The sequence below is a fragment of the Coregonus lavaretus genome (assembly GCF_964263955.1).
Source record: "Coregonus lavaretus genome assembly, contig: HAP1_SCAFFOLD_1019, whole genome shotgun sequence".
Lineage (NCBI taxonomy): Eukaryota > Metazoa > Chordata > Actinopteri > Salmoniformes > Salmonidae > Coregonus > Coregonus lavaretus.
Window position 1 is genome coordinate 2,871 of NW_028161762.1, and position 13,198 is coordinate 16,068.

Consider the following 13,198-nt stretch of genomic DNA (forward strand, 5'->3'; position numbering starts at 1 on the left):
CCTCTAGAGCAGTGATGTTTTGGGGCTGTCGCTGGGCAACACAGACTTTCAACTCCCTCCAAAGATGTTCTATGGGGTTGAGATCTGGAGACTGGCTAGGCCACTCCAGGACCTTGAAATGCTTCTTACGAAGCCACTCCTTCGTTGCCCGGGCGGTGTGTTTGGGATCATTGTCATGCTGAAAGACCCAGCCACGTTTCATCTTCAATGCCCTTGCTGATGGAAGGTTTTCACTCAAAATTTCACGATACATGGCCCCATTCATTCTTTCCTTTACACGGATCAGTCGTCCTGGTCCCTTTGCAGAAAAACAGCCCCAAAGCATGATGTTTCCACCCCCATGCTTCACAGTAGGTATGGTGTTCTTTGGATGCAACTCAGCATTCTTTGTCCTCCAAACACGACGAGTTGAGTTTTTACCAAAAAGTTCTATTTTGGTTTCATCTGACCATATGACATTCTCCCAATCCTCTTCTGGATCATCCAAATGCACTCTAGCAAACTTCAGACGGGCCTGGACATGTACTGGCTTAAGCAGGGGGACACGTCTGGCACTGCAGGATTTGAGTCCCTGGCGGCGTAGTGTGTTACTGATGGTAGGCTTTGTTACTTTGGTCCCAGCTCTCTGCAGGTAATTCACTAGGTCCCCCCGTGTGGTTCTGGGATTTTTGCTCACCGTTCTTGTGATCATTTTGACCCCATGGGGTGAGATCTTGCGTGGAGCCCCAGATCAAGGGAGATTATCAGTGGTCTTGTATGTCTTCCATTTCCTAATAATTGCTCCCACAGTTGATTTCTTCAAACCAAGCTGCTTACCTATTGCAGATTCAGTCTTCCCAGCCTGGTGCAGGTCTACAATTTTGTTTCTGGTGTCCTTTGACAGCTCTTTGGTCTTGGCCATAGTGGAGTTTGGAGTGTGACTGTTTGAGGTTGTGGACAGGTGTCTTTTATACTGATAACAAGTTCAAACAGGTGCCATTAATACAGGTAACGAGTGGAGGACAGAGGAGCCTCTTAAAGAAGAAGTTTCAGGTCTGTGAGAGCCAGAAATCTTGCTTGTTTGTAGGTGACCAAATACTTATTTCCCACCATAATTTGCAAATAAATTCATTAAAAATCCTACAATGTGATTTTCTGGAGAAAAAAAATCTCAATTTGTCTGTCATAGTTGACGTGTACCTATGATGAAAATTACAGGCCTCTCTCATCTTTTTAAGTGGGAGAACTTGCACAATTGGTGGCTGACTAAATACTTTTTCCCCCCACTGTAAGCAAGGTTTGAAATTATGTTTAAGTCAAATATTATCTGTTTGGGCTTCTTGCGGTCAATTTGCGGTCTACATATTATTTGTAATTATGTTCCAGCCCACCAACTATCTGCTCAACTAAAAATGTCCCTCGGCTGAATCTAGCTGATGATCCCTGCCCTACAGTATCAGTCATGATGGAGAAGTGTGGAGGAAGCTATGCTAGAGTGTTGGGGCACAGCCTGTGATGTGTCAATGGTGGACATTTTATCTTGGTGTCAGTTAAACATCTGTAATATTAGGATCATCCAAGTGCAGAAACAAAAAATAATGGATGACGGGGTTAATGCTCACACAACGATACAACCACATACACACAACAGTCCCCAAGAAGTTAAAACTCAGAAGCATTTGTTTTGCTAAACATGGGTAATGTTTATTTTTCACTAGTGAGTCACCTTGAGGAGAAAACGCTCACTTCCTTGGTGATGTTCAGCTTTTGGGAAACCTCTCTGTAACCAAGCAGCAATGGGCAGTAGGCTGAAGTCACCCCTAACCACTGATCCAGGACCAGATATATTTTCATCCCCCTAATGGTTTAGGTTAGGATGTGGGGTAGGGCATCTGGTCCCAGATCTGTGGTTAGCGGTAACTTCTACCTGGACCCAGGAACGCCAGGGAGGAGGGTCATCCCAAAAGCGTTAGAGTTCTTCAGAGACAGAGAGCCTGGAGCCTGTTCAGTCAGGTGAAACGTTGCACAATGTTGCTGATAGAAACGTAATGTTTAAAGCTAAAACGATTTCCTGTTCTAATCTACATGACAAATTATCATATCTATTCGACACAACACATTTTCTATCTGAATGTTGTGTAACGTTGCAGCCTCCTGAACAGGCCCCAGCTTTGGCCTGAGGTACGGTACAGTACGTCAAAGTCAGAGAGAAAAAGACAAGATACCGACAGCTACCAAGGCAACCGTTACCGCGGAGCAGATTTCTCCTCAGACAAATGCACTTCAGAATGACATAATAATCACGAGAGAGAAAACTAACATGTGCATTAACTGGCGTTCACCCAGCCCAGCTCACTACATCTCCACCTCATATTTTGGTACACAGAAACAGATGCAGAAACAAATGGGCTGGAGTAAGGGGGTTCCGTCTAATGATTGGCATGATTATGGCCGTTTCCTGTCGTTCCTCTCACCTGTCAATCAATCACAAGCCGAGTGCAGATTCAAGTAAAATATTTTGTTATACATGTTATATCTTTTAATCTCTTCTGAAGGCGCTAACGTTCATCGAGGGGGAGGGGAGCATACATTTTCTTCCCCAACATTTTGGAGGTATTAAAGAAACGAAACAAAAAAACTACAAGTCTGGTAAAATCTTCAGAAAAACCAACTACACTGGTTAGTCAGTTAGTTATTACAAACAGAAGTCCAGAGAGAATGAGCGATATAAGAGAGTTATTAGAGAGTAAACGGTATTGGTAGAGGCTGTTTTAGGAGGACTGAAAGTGCTTAAAGAGAGAGTTTAAAGTGAGTAATGTTCCTTATTTTTCTTCAGCAATAGGAACACTGGGGTAGATCGATGCACCAGAGAACTGATACAGGTGAGTTCATCGTCGTGTTCACATCGCGAGAGACGTCGTCTTTGTTGTTGTCTTCAGCAGAAAAGATGGCAAAACCCTTTCTTCCGGGTAGTTAGGCTAATTATTTAAGGTCCTACGTCATTAGTGTTGTACCTCTAGCAGGGAGTTCTTTTAAAGTTACTGTTGATTTCTATTCCGCTCCTGGGGAGGGAGAGAGAGAGAGAGAGAGAGAGAGAGAGAGAGAGAGGGGGGGGGGGGGGGGGGGGGGGGGGGGACATGGAATACTGTTACAAAACATCCTCAGGGAAATGTATTTTTTGACTGAATCGCTTGTTCTCCATTCATGTGATAAAAGCTCTGTGATAGGATTTGGCCCTTGGATGTAGGCTAACAGAAGAAATGTGCGCTTCGCTTCAAAATTAGTTTAAGTCACACAGTGGTGTCTACTGAAGATTTCCACCAAGTTGAGTTTTTGCATGTGGAACTCAAAACCCCCTTTATTTCATCCTCTATTTTCACCATCTGAAATACACCCCCCCTCCCCCCCCCATCTCTGCCCCCTCCAATCCCCATCTACAGCGCATTTGGAAAGTATTCAGACCCCTTGACTTTTTCTAAAATTGATTAAATTGTTTTTTTCCCCTCATCAATCTACACACAATACCCCATAACGACAAAGCAAAAACAGGTTTAGCAATTTTAGCATTTTTTGATACTGAAATATAACATAGGTTTTCTGGAAGGTTCTCTCATCTCCACAGAGGAACTCTGGAGCTCTGTCAGAGTGACCATCGGGTTCTTGATCACCTCCCTGACCAAGGCCCTTCTCCCCCGATTGCTCAGTTTGGCCGGGCGGCCAGCTCTAGGAAGAGTCGTCATGGTTCCAAACCTCTTCCATTTTAGAATGATGGAGACCACTGTGTTCTTTGGGAACTTCAATGCTGCAGAAATGTTTTGGTATCCTTCCCCAGATCTGTGCCTCGACACAATCCTGTCTCGGGGCTCTACGGACAATTCCTTCGACCTCATGGTTTTTGCTCTGACATTTACTGCCAACTGCGGGACCTTATATAGACAGGTGTGTGCCTTTCCAAATCATGTCCAATCAATTGAATTTACCACAGGTGGACTCCAATGAAGTTGTAGAAACATCTCAAGGATGATCAATAGAAACAGGATGCACCGGAGCTCAATTTCGAGTCTCATACCAAAGGTATTTCTGTTTTTTATTTATTTATACATTTGCAAAAATGTCTAAAAACCTGTTTTCCCTTTGTCATTATGGGGTATTATGTGTAGATTGATGAGGTAAAACATTTATTTAATCAATTTTAGAATAAGGCTGTAACGTAACAAAATGTGGAAAAAGGGAAGGGGTCTGAATACTTTACCGAATGCACTGTATGCCCCCTCCTATCCCCATCTCTGCCCCCTCCTCCCCTCTAATCCCCATCTCTGCCCACTCCTCCCCCTCCAATTCACATCTATGCCCACTCCTCCCCCTCCAATCTCCATCTCTGCCCTCCCCTCCAATCCCCATCTCTGCCCTCCCCTCCAATCCCCATCTCTGCCACCTCCTCCAATCCCCATCTCTGCCCACTCCTCCCCCTCCAATCCCCAAGTCATGGACGGGAGAGATGGAGAGGGAGGAAAGAGATGAGGAGAGAGAGAAAGAGAGGGGGGGGGGGGGGGGAGAAAGAGAGATAGGGGAAGAGAGAGAAAGAGAGATAGGGGAAGAGAGAGAAAGAAAGAGGGAGAGAGAGCAAGAGAGAGCGAGAGAGAGAGAGACATCAGAAGGAGGACTGGATGGTTGTGCTCTATTGACTCCATTAAGCCATGAGAAAAGCAGGTCTGTCAGTTTACTCCCCCAACCGTTCATTTATTGACATACACAAATACAGGCCTGGCTGCACAGCGTATTCTAATACTCACACATCACTTCCTAAATTCGTTCTCAAGCAAAGTTTGAACACAAACTTGTGCTTATCCAAGCTAGAAAAACACAGTAAAACTCAAAACAATGTATGGACAGGACAATCTTCAGGGGTTTATGTAGACACAGTGGTCCCTTTGAGGGGAGGAAGCTGTCAGTGTCAGTGGGCACAGCAAGGGAAAGCCCCAGTGAGACCTGGGCCTCCAAAGTAACTCTATCCCAGGTAGGGATATTCTGTCTGGGGCTGGGGCTGAAGCCTGACCTGGCCTGGGTGGCTTGGGAAACAAAGGCCTCCTCAGTGTCTGTGTCCACACAGACCAGCCTTTATCCACTCACCTGAGGCTACCACATCCACCCACTCACCTAATGGACTCATCCACTGAAGGGTTTATTATTCCTTGTATTATTTGTTATTATTTTTCTATTATATCTCTATGTTCTTTCTCTCTGCATTGTTGGGAAGGGCCCGTAAGTAAGCATCTCACTGTTCACCTGTTGTTTTTACGAAGCATGTGACGAATCAAAAGGTATTTGACTACCATATTGCCGCATTGACACACACATCCCACACACACGACCCTGACAAACACACCTGTGCAAATATTCCAATCCACTGATCTATACTGAACACAAATATAAACGCAACATATAAAGTGTTGGTCCCATGTTTCATGAGCTGAAATAAAAGATCCCAGAAATGTTCCATTCGCACAAAAAGTTTATTTCTCTCAAATTTTGTGCACAAATTTGTTTACATCCCTGTTAGTCAGCATTTCTCCTTTGCCAAGATAATCCATCCACCTGACAGGTGTGGCATATCAAGAAGCTTATTAAACAGCATGATCAATACAGAGGTGCACCCTGTGCTGGGGACAATAAAAGGCCACTCTAAAATGTGCCGTTTTTTTCACACGCCACAGTTTTGAGGGAGCGTGCAATTGGCATTCTGACTGCAGGAATGTCCACCAGAGTTGTTGCCAAAGAAACAAATGTTCATTTCTCTACCATAAGTCGCCTCCAACGTCATTTTAGAGAATCTGGCAGTACGTCCAACCGGCCTCACAACCACAGACTACGTGTAACCACGCCAGCCTAGGACCTCCACTTCCAGGTTCTTCACCTTTTGTGGGGGAAAACTCATTCTGATTGGTTGGCCTGGCTCCCCAGTGGGTGGGCCTGGCTCCCAAGTGGGTGGGCCTATGACCTCCCAGGCCCACCCATGGCTATGCCCCTTCCCATTCATGTGAAATCCATAGATTAGAACCTCATTTTTGTTCAGTATCAGTCTATATCCTCAATCCTGTATACAACCCTCTGTCTGGGACAACATACTGCAGACCGCTCCGCTTGACAGCCCTCAGTGAGAGAAGAGAGGCCAATTAACCTTGTCAGGCTGGGGAGGGTGAGGGGGGTGAAGGAGGGAGGAGGATGGGTTCTGTCAGGTCCTGGGCTGTCATGTAGAGGGGTCAGGACTACAACAGCAGCACCAGCAGCCTGCCCCACGCTGGCTACACAACGCTACCTCGGCTACAGTCAAAACACCTTTCCTACTGACAGGTTGTTTTCAGTGCTTCTGAAAACATGGACTTGAAATATTTATGAGAGTGTTACCCAGTAAATATTAACAAGGTCAGGAACCAAGAGTCAGTACACCAGCATCAATATAGAGGGAGGGAGACAGAGAGGGAGAAGGAGAGCAGGGGGGAGAGAGAGGGAGAAGGAGAGCAAGAGGGAGGGAAATGGAGAGAGAGTAGGAAGAATAATTAGAACAGGTTGTGTGGGGGGTTTCTTAACGGTCCAATCCTGCCATTTTTACATCAATATCAAATCATTTTTGGGTAACAATGAAGTACCTTAATGTGATTCTTTTCAATTAAAATGGTCAAATAGAAACAAAAATAGCTTCTTAGCAAGGACTGTCTGGGAGTGGTCTGAGTGGGGAGGGAAAAAATTAAAACAAGCTGTTATTGAAAGAGAGGTTTGGAACGCTTTCTTATCGGTCTATTAACTAATTTAACACCTGGTGATGTCATCAGGCAGGCCAAAACTCCATCCCACCAGAACAGGCTGACATTAAAGGCGGTCTTTTCAAACAGCTCTTACAATAAAAGGGCATTAACATAATTTTCACAATTTCACAGTAGAATTCCAACCTCAGTGTAGAAATATACATAAAACACAGGAAAATCACATTTTTTGACTGCACTGGGCCTTTAACATTATAAGATTAGCATATGTATTTTTACTTAGGAATGTGTGCAGTGTTGGCTTAAGATAAAAGGTTTTGATATGTTTCCTAGATTTCCTAGCTGGTCCATCCTATAATAATAATAATAAGGTGGGGGCTTGTATTTGTCCTGTTTCACTCATGTACAAGTGTGTATTATACTCGTGTGTGAATTAGAAATGTGTTTTCTGCATATTCCAACTCCCCGAGACACCCTTTGAGAGTCTCTCAGTTTTCTGCATTCAATATGTTGTATGTATATTATTGCTCAAAGTGTGTCTGCTTGCGCAAGTAAGAACCAGAGAATAATGTAATTGCGGAATAACCCTGAAATATAAACCATTGAACCATATTAAAACAGAACCCGTAGAAACCCAGTGAAACATATTAGGCACACAGAGTGGAGCTGGGGCTGACGTAGAGAACAGCTAATGAAGCAAGAGGAGCCTGTCTCTGCCAGAGGTCTAGTGTTTAAAGGTAGATCAGAGCCACTTCTGCCTTTGTCAGAGAGGAGGTATGTGAGGAATGTGGCCAATTTCAGGATACCCCTGCGTGTCCCACTCTCCAGTTCCGTGGGCAAAACATCACTCTCATAGAAGCACACAGTCACACAAAATGGCTGCCAGATCAGACAGGGTTTCCTGGTTGGACCCATGCAGAGATGGTAGTGAAGGTCAGGCCTGAGGGATGGGTTGCTAATTCAACACATGAACCTACCTCACCACCTTGGACTAATAACACTGGTAGAACCCACCACCTTGGACTAATAACACTGGTAGAACCCACCACCTTGGACTAATAACACTGGTAGAACCCACCACCTTGGACTAATAACACTGGTAGAACCCACCACCTTGGACTAATAACACTGGTAGAACCCACCACCTTGGACTAATAACACTGGTAGAACCCACCACCTTGGACTAATAACACTGGTAGAACCCACCACCTTGGACTAATAACACTGGTAGAACCCACCACCTTGGACTAATAACACTGGTAGAAATGGAACATGAGAGTAAACTAGAGGCCTACGAACTAAGAGAGCCCAGACGATGACCACTGTTACAGACACTGACCAGTATTACACTGTGTGATTGAGTGACTAGTGACCATCTCACACACATACACACTCTGCTGTCAGCTGATACAATAGGGCTGTGTGTGTGTGTTTGGTTTTACTATCCTTGTGGAGACCAGAAGTCCTTACAGGGATAGTAAAAGAAGGAACATTTGGAGAAGTGGGGACATTTCGCCGGTCCCCACAAGGAAAAAGGCTGTGTGTGTAGATCAGCAGCATGGTTCTCTCACCCTCCGCAGGGCCTCTTCTTCCTCCTGGCGCTTCTCGTAATGTGCAAAGTCATCAAAGATTGAGGTGGTATGCTTGAAAGTGGCGATAATTTTAAGCACTTGCTTGGCCTTCTCCAGAGGCACCTCCTGAGTGTCCCTGGAGTTGGTGACGGGCTTGTTGTCATTGTTCTCTAGTCTGATGTGCCTCAGCTGGCTGTTGGGCACGTCCTTCACAAACGCCCACTTCACCTCAAACTTGCCCTTCCACTTGTCCTGAGACCAGACGCCTGCGTAGGCGTTGTAGTCCACGGGCGAGCGCATCTCAGCCACGCCGCAGAAGTGGCCGCTGCCGTTGACGCTGAACAACAGGTAGAGGGGCCCCTTGGCCCCCAGCGAACGGTAGGCGCCGTCCAGGCGCTTGTTGCCGTGCTCGGTGCTGCACCAGATGGAGTACTTGATGGAGCGGTGGATGTCGTCCTCAGAGTAGCTCTTGATGATGAACACGCGGCCGTTCTTCAGGTTCCAGTCAAAGTCTTTGGGGTTGTAGTTGTTGAGGGCCTGCAGTTTCTCCAACACGGGGTGCACCTCCCCGGAGCAGGGAGAGGCACTGAGGGGGACCCCACCAACACCCATCCCAAAGCCCTCCGCCCCTCCCTGGTTGAAGGTGCCCCTGTTCCGGGGTGCCACCCAGCGGTTCTGGGGTGGGGGTTGGTGTTGGTGTTGATGCATGGGTTGAGGGGGGCCGGGCTGGGAGGAGAAGTTCTGGTGGGGGTGTTGGTGGGGGTGAGGGGGGCCTGGGGGCATCTGCTGGGGGTGTTGGGGAGACTGGAGGGACTGCAGCTGAAAGGGTTGGTGGTGCTGCTGGTGCTGGTGCTGGTGTTGGTGGGGCAGAGGGCTCTGTAGCAGGGGCTGGCCCATCAGGGTCTGCTGCACCATGGTCTGAGGGGGCATCATGGCCTGAGCTAAGGGGGGCTTGTTGAGGGAGCCCTTATCGTCCCAGGTGCCAATGTTCATGTTGTGCTTGATGGGTGGCGGGGGAATGGCAGGGGTCCCCATCCCCATGTTGGCTTTGGGCTTGACCTTGGGCTGGGGCTTGGCCGGCTTCTTGGCGATGGCCGCCCAGGAAGTGGGTTTGGGGGCAGAGGAACTAACCAATGGAGGCATGTTATTTGCCGCCATACTACTCATGCCCAACGTGCCCCCGAGGGGTGAGCCGACAGTCTTGGTGACGGCAGCGCCCATGTCCGTGCCCAGTTTTAACCCAGTCATGCCCTGCTCGATGCTGCTCAGCACCGGGACCTTACTGAGCTGGGTGTCACTGCTGAAGCCCGCCTGTCCGTCAGCTATAGCCCTCCCCAGGGAACTAGGTGTGTAACCATAACTATTACTATAGGCGTTGCTCTGTGTGGACTGGCCCTGAGAGACACTGGTGCCCCAGGTGGAATAGTCTGCGTTTCCAGGGAAGAAGTTGAAGCCGTGCTGGCTGAGGAAGGGAGGGGTGTTGCCCAGGGCGCCCGGCTGGCTGAGGAAGGGAGGGGTGTTGCCCAGGGCACCCGGCTGGCTGAGGAAGGGAGGGGTGTTGCCCAGGGCGCCCGGCTGGCTGAACACCCCGTCGGGGATAAAGTGGTGCTTGCCGTTGCTCATCTGTCCGTAGGTGGTCAGGTATGGCATGGGGGGATCCCCCGCGGTGGACCAGGGGGCCTCCCCCAGGGAGTAAGGAAAGCCTATGGAGGGAGCATAGTAGCTGGGCATGTAGGGGTCGGACATTGGTGGGTAGCTGTTATTCTGTAGATGGGGAGAACAGGGGTCAGTTTATGGATGACCTTAGTGATAGTAGCTAAAACAAACCTAATCTTGCCCATCTCTGCTCAAAAGCGTAACTAAGAAATAAAATCAGCGTTTCTTTAAAGGAGCAAGACTGGCTTTCAGTAGAAATGATGGATACTAGCTCTATCAAATATCTGTTTCCCTTAGCAAGAAGTGAAGTTAGCAACAGTGTTAAAATAATCTGTCAGTTGTTGTTGTAATAATTGTTAGAGTTTGTATGGATTCATTTCATAAGTAAATTGGCGTGGCCTATGGTGGGTTTGTTCTTGGCTACATTTCAATAGAATTCTGTAAAACAAAGTAAGCTTGTCACCCACGCAGAAGATTAACACCACCCAGAGTATTTTTAATCAACAATAATTTCACTCATAGCTAAATTCTTTTACTTTTCAAAATGAGTGTTAGTTATCTATCAATAGCTTCTTATTAACATAGGCCTACTATACAGTGTCTTTGTTCAGAGGTAATACTCTATACACCAGCCATCCTCAATAGGCAGACAGCGGTCCGTATCCAGACCCAGAACAGGGTCAACACATTTTACATTTACATTTTAGTCATTTAGCAGACGCTCTTATCCAGAGCGACTTACAGTTAGCGCATACATTATTTTATCGAACCCACAACCCTGGCGTTGCAAACGGCATGCTCTACCAACTGAGCTACATCCCCTGCCGGCCATTCCCTCTCCTACCCTGGACGACGCTGAGCCAATTGTGCGCCGCCCCATGGGTCTCCCGGTCGCGGCCGGCTACGACAGAGCCTGGATTCGAACCAGGATCTCTAGTGGCACAGCTAGCACTGCGATGCAGTGCCTTAGACCACTGCGCCACTCGGGAGATAATAATTTAAAAAAATAACATTCAAATAATTCTGGGTACCAATTAAGTACCTTACTGTAATAGATTTCCATTAAAATTGGCAAAAATAGCTAATTTAGCAAAAAACTCTTTCTCAAGCAAGAATTTTGCTAGGACTGTCTGGGAGGAGTCTGAGTGGGAAGGGGGAAAACTAGCTGTTATTGGCAGAGTGGTTTGAAGCTCTCTTTGTTCGCATGGGTCGCGAGGTGGGGGTTTGTTACTACGCCGATAAATGCCTAGGAAATCTGTGTGACCGGACCTCCTCAAATAGTATTTGAGTACCCATGCTATACACCCTCATATGTAGCCTGACCCTGTACCGCCATCTGACACTATTCTGAGGGTTCATACAGATCAAAAGGCTAATCCTCTCTATGCTATGAAATGTCAAGCTGCATGGCTAAAGGCTTGGTTAGAATGGGGATTCACACACACCTGATTTGTCTGGCTGCTTAGGTAAGGTTCAAAGTCTTCATCATTTACTCCTTCCTTCTGATGCATTGATCCGTTTTGTACTGGAGAGGGAGAAAAAAATGTCTTAGGTTATTCTTTAGATGTGATAGAACCATAAAGGTCCCTCAGCTAAATTAAACTATTGTGTTTTAACAGATGTACAACTCAATAATTAACAGTTGATAAACTACTTATAAACCACCTTACATTCCCATTAAGTAGTTGGGGTATGACAACATAGATGGTAACATCACCCAAGAATATGACAAGAACAGCAGTGTATAATATGGTTATAGGGTTTAGTTAGTTAGTTTACCTACTTTTGGCTGATGACACCAGGTCACCAAAAGATGGTTGAAAAGTGATCAGAGCAGTGATTTAATTACACTCTTTGGTTATCACAGTTAGTTTGGCTGTCATCAAACTCCACAACAACCATGCCATCGTAGAAGTATAAGGTGACAAACATACCTTTATTTCCTTGTCCTTTGGGTCTCTGACATCAGAATGGGTGAGTGCAAAAGTGATAGGAAAGAGAGATTTATCAGATTGTGCATAGGCCTATTAGGGAAATGTTTGATAGGAAGAAGAGTGATGGTAGGAATCATGAGAGGTGAGCTAGGCCTAGGCTACTGAATTACAAGCAATGATTCCATAACAGTGGCTGTATATCACTAAATCTTCAAGCGCATTCAGTCCTAGCCTATCGACCTAAGGTTTCCTTTGCATTATTATCAAACGCACACTGACATCCAGTAAACGTGCCGCATAGACAAGTACAGAATTCAGCAACCGGCTCAAGCTGGAGTTTGTTGCCGCCGCTGCGCAGCCGGTACGCTACTTCAAGGTTCGGCCTACATAGCAGCTAGCTATCATATATCAAACACTTTTGCCTGTGTTATATAGCATGCCCACCGCACTGAATGATAGCAGCTGGCAAAAGTGTTGACAAAGTTCATTTGCAACGACACATGTCACGACAGTGGGTTGTCCAAAAATACGCACCTGATCGACTGTGGTTCCAGACATCCTCCAGGAGCCGAAACTGATTGCGGTTTGTGACTGTCCACGGTTTCTCCTGCTTCTGCACTCCGGTATGTCTTCTCGGCTCGTCTCGGGGTATCCAATCTCTCTGTGTATGTAGAGGCAATGTTTTTCTCCAGTCGTCAGATCGCTACAATCTTTTCTCGAGCGCCAGGGATTGCGACTTTGTATCTGTCAGTGATGTTAGCCTAAATGTTTCCAATCTAATTGACGTTTGGCTACAATATCTCACTCACTCTGAAACTGCCTAATGCCAGATTGGAATATACTCTATTCCACAATGGCGGCTGGGCTATTACTCTCGCTTCCGTTCTATTGCTCCATGACCTTCCGCCTGTGACGTTCTGAGTCATGTTACAGACTCATAGTCGTATTTCACATGACATGTCTCAGAAGATTTCATCTTTATTCTACCGTCTACACAACATACTTTTGTTCCCTTGTAGAAATAAATTCTGTGTTCCCTTTGTTGTGACAAACTGTGTGACTTCAGGCAGATCTGTCTCTGTCTGCTCAATATCATCAGAATATGTCTCTCTTCAGAGCTATGCCTTGGCTAAAGATCACTGTCATGGGACCTATTTATTGCATATAACATTAATGAAAGGCTTCATTTAATCATTTGCCTACCAGCACATACAGGTCTCCTTATGGACTTGAATGGCATCCTTGAATGTAGATGTAATTTTCCTGATTTATAAGTTGTAGTCCCGTGTAGCTCAGT

At 46.3% G+C, this 13,198-nt stretch overlaps 1 protein-coding gene across 2 annotated transcripts; it reads right to left on the reverse strand.

Annotated features, from left to right (window-relative positions):
- Positions 1 to 1,665: 1,665 nt before the first annotated feature.
- On the reverse strand, positions 1,666 to 12,756 carry LOC311120127 (YTH domain-containing family protein 3-like). Of its 2 annotated transcripts, XM_084194745.1 has the most exons (5): positions 12,436 to 12,756; positions 11,902 to 11,926; positions 11,413 to 11,492; positions 8,312 to 10,075; positions 1,666 to 3,041 (listed from the first exon to the last, which is right to left on the reverse strand). In XM_084194745.1, exons 1-5 carry the CDS (start codon positions 12,457 to 12,459, stop codon positions 3,018 to 3,020), a joined length of 1,917 nt encoding a protein of 638 aa, XP_084050871.1. In that variant the 5' UTR covers positions 12,460 to 12,756; the 3' UTR covers positions 1,666 to 3,017. The 2 variants fall into 2 exon arrangements, with proteins under 2 accessions (XP_084050871.1, XP_084050872.1); XM_084194746.1 differs by lacking the exon at positions 11,902 to 11,926 and having other exon boundaries at positions 12,436 to 12,487.
- Between the last annotated feature and the right edge of the window lie 442 nt (positions 12,757 to 13,198).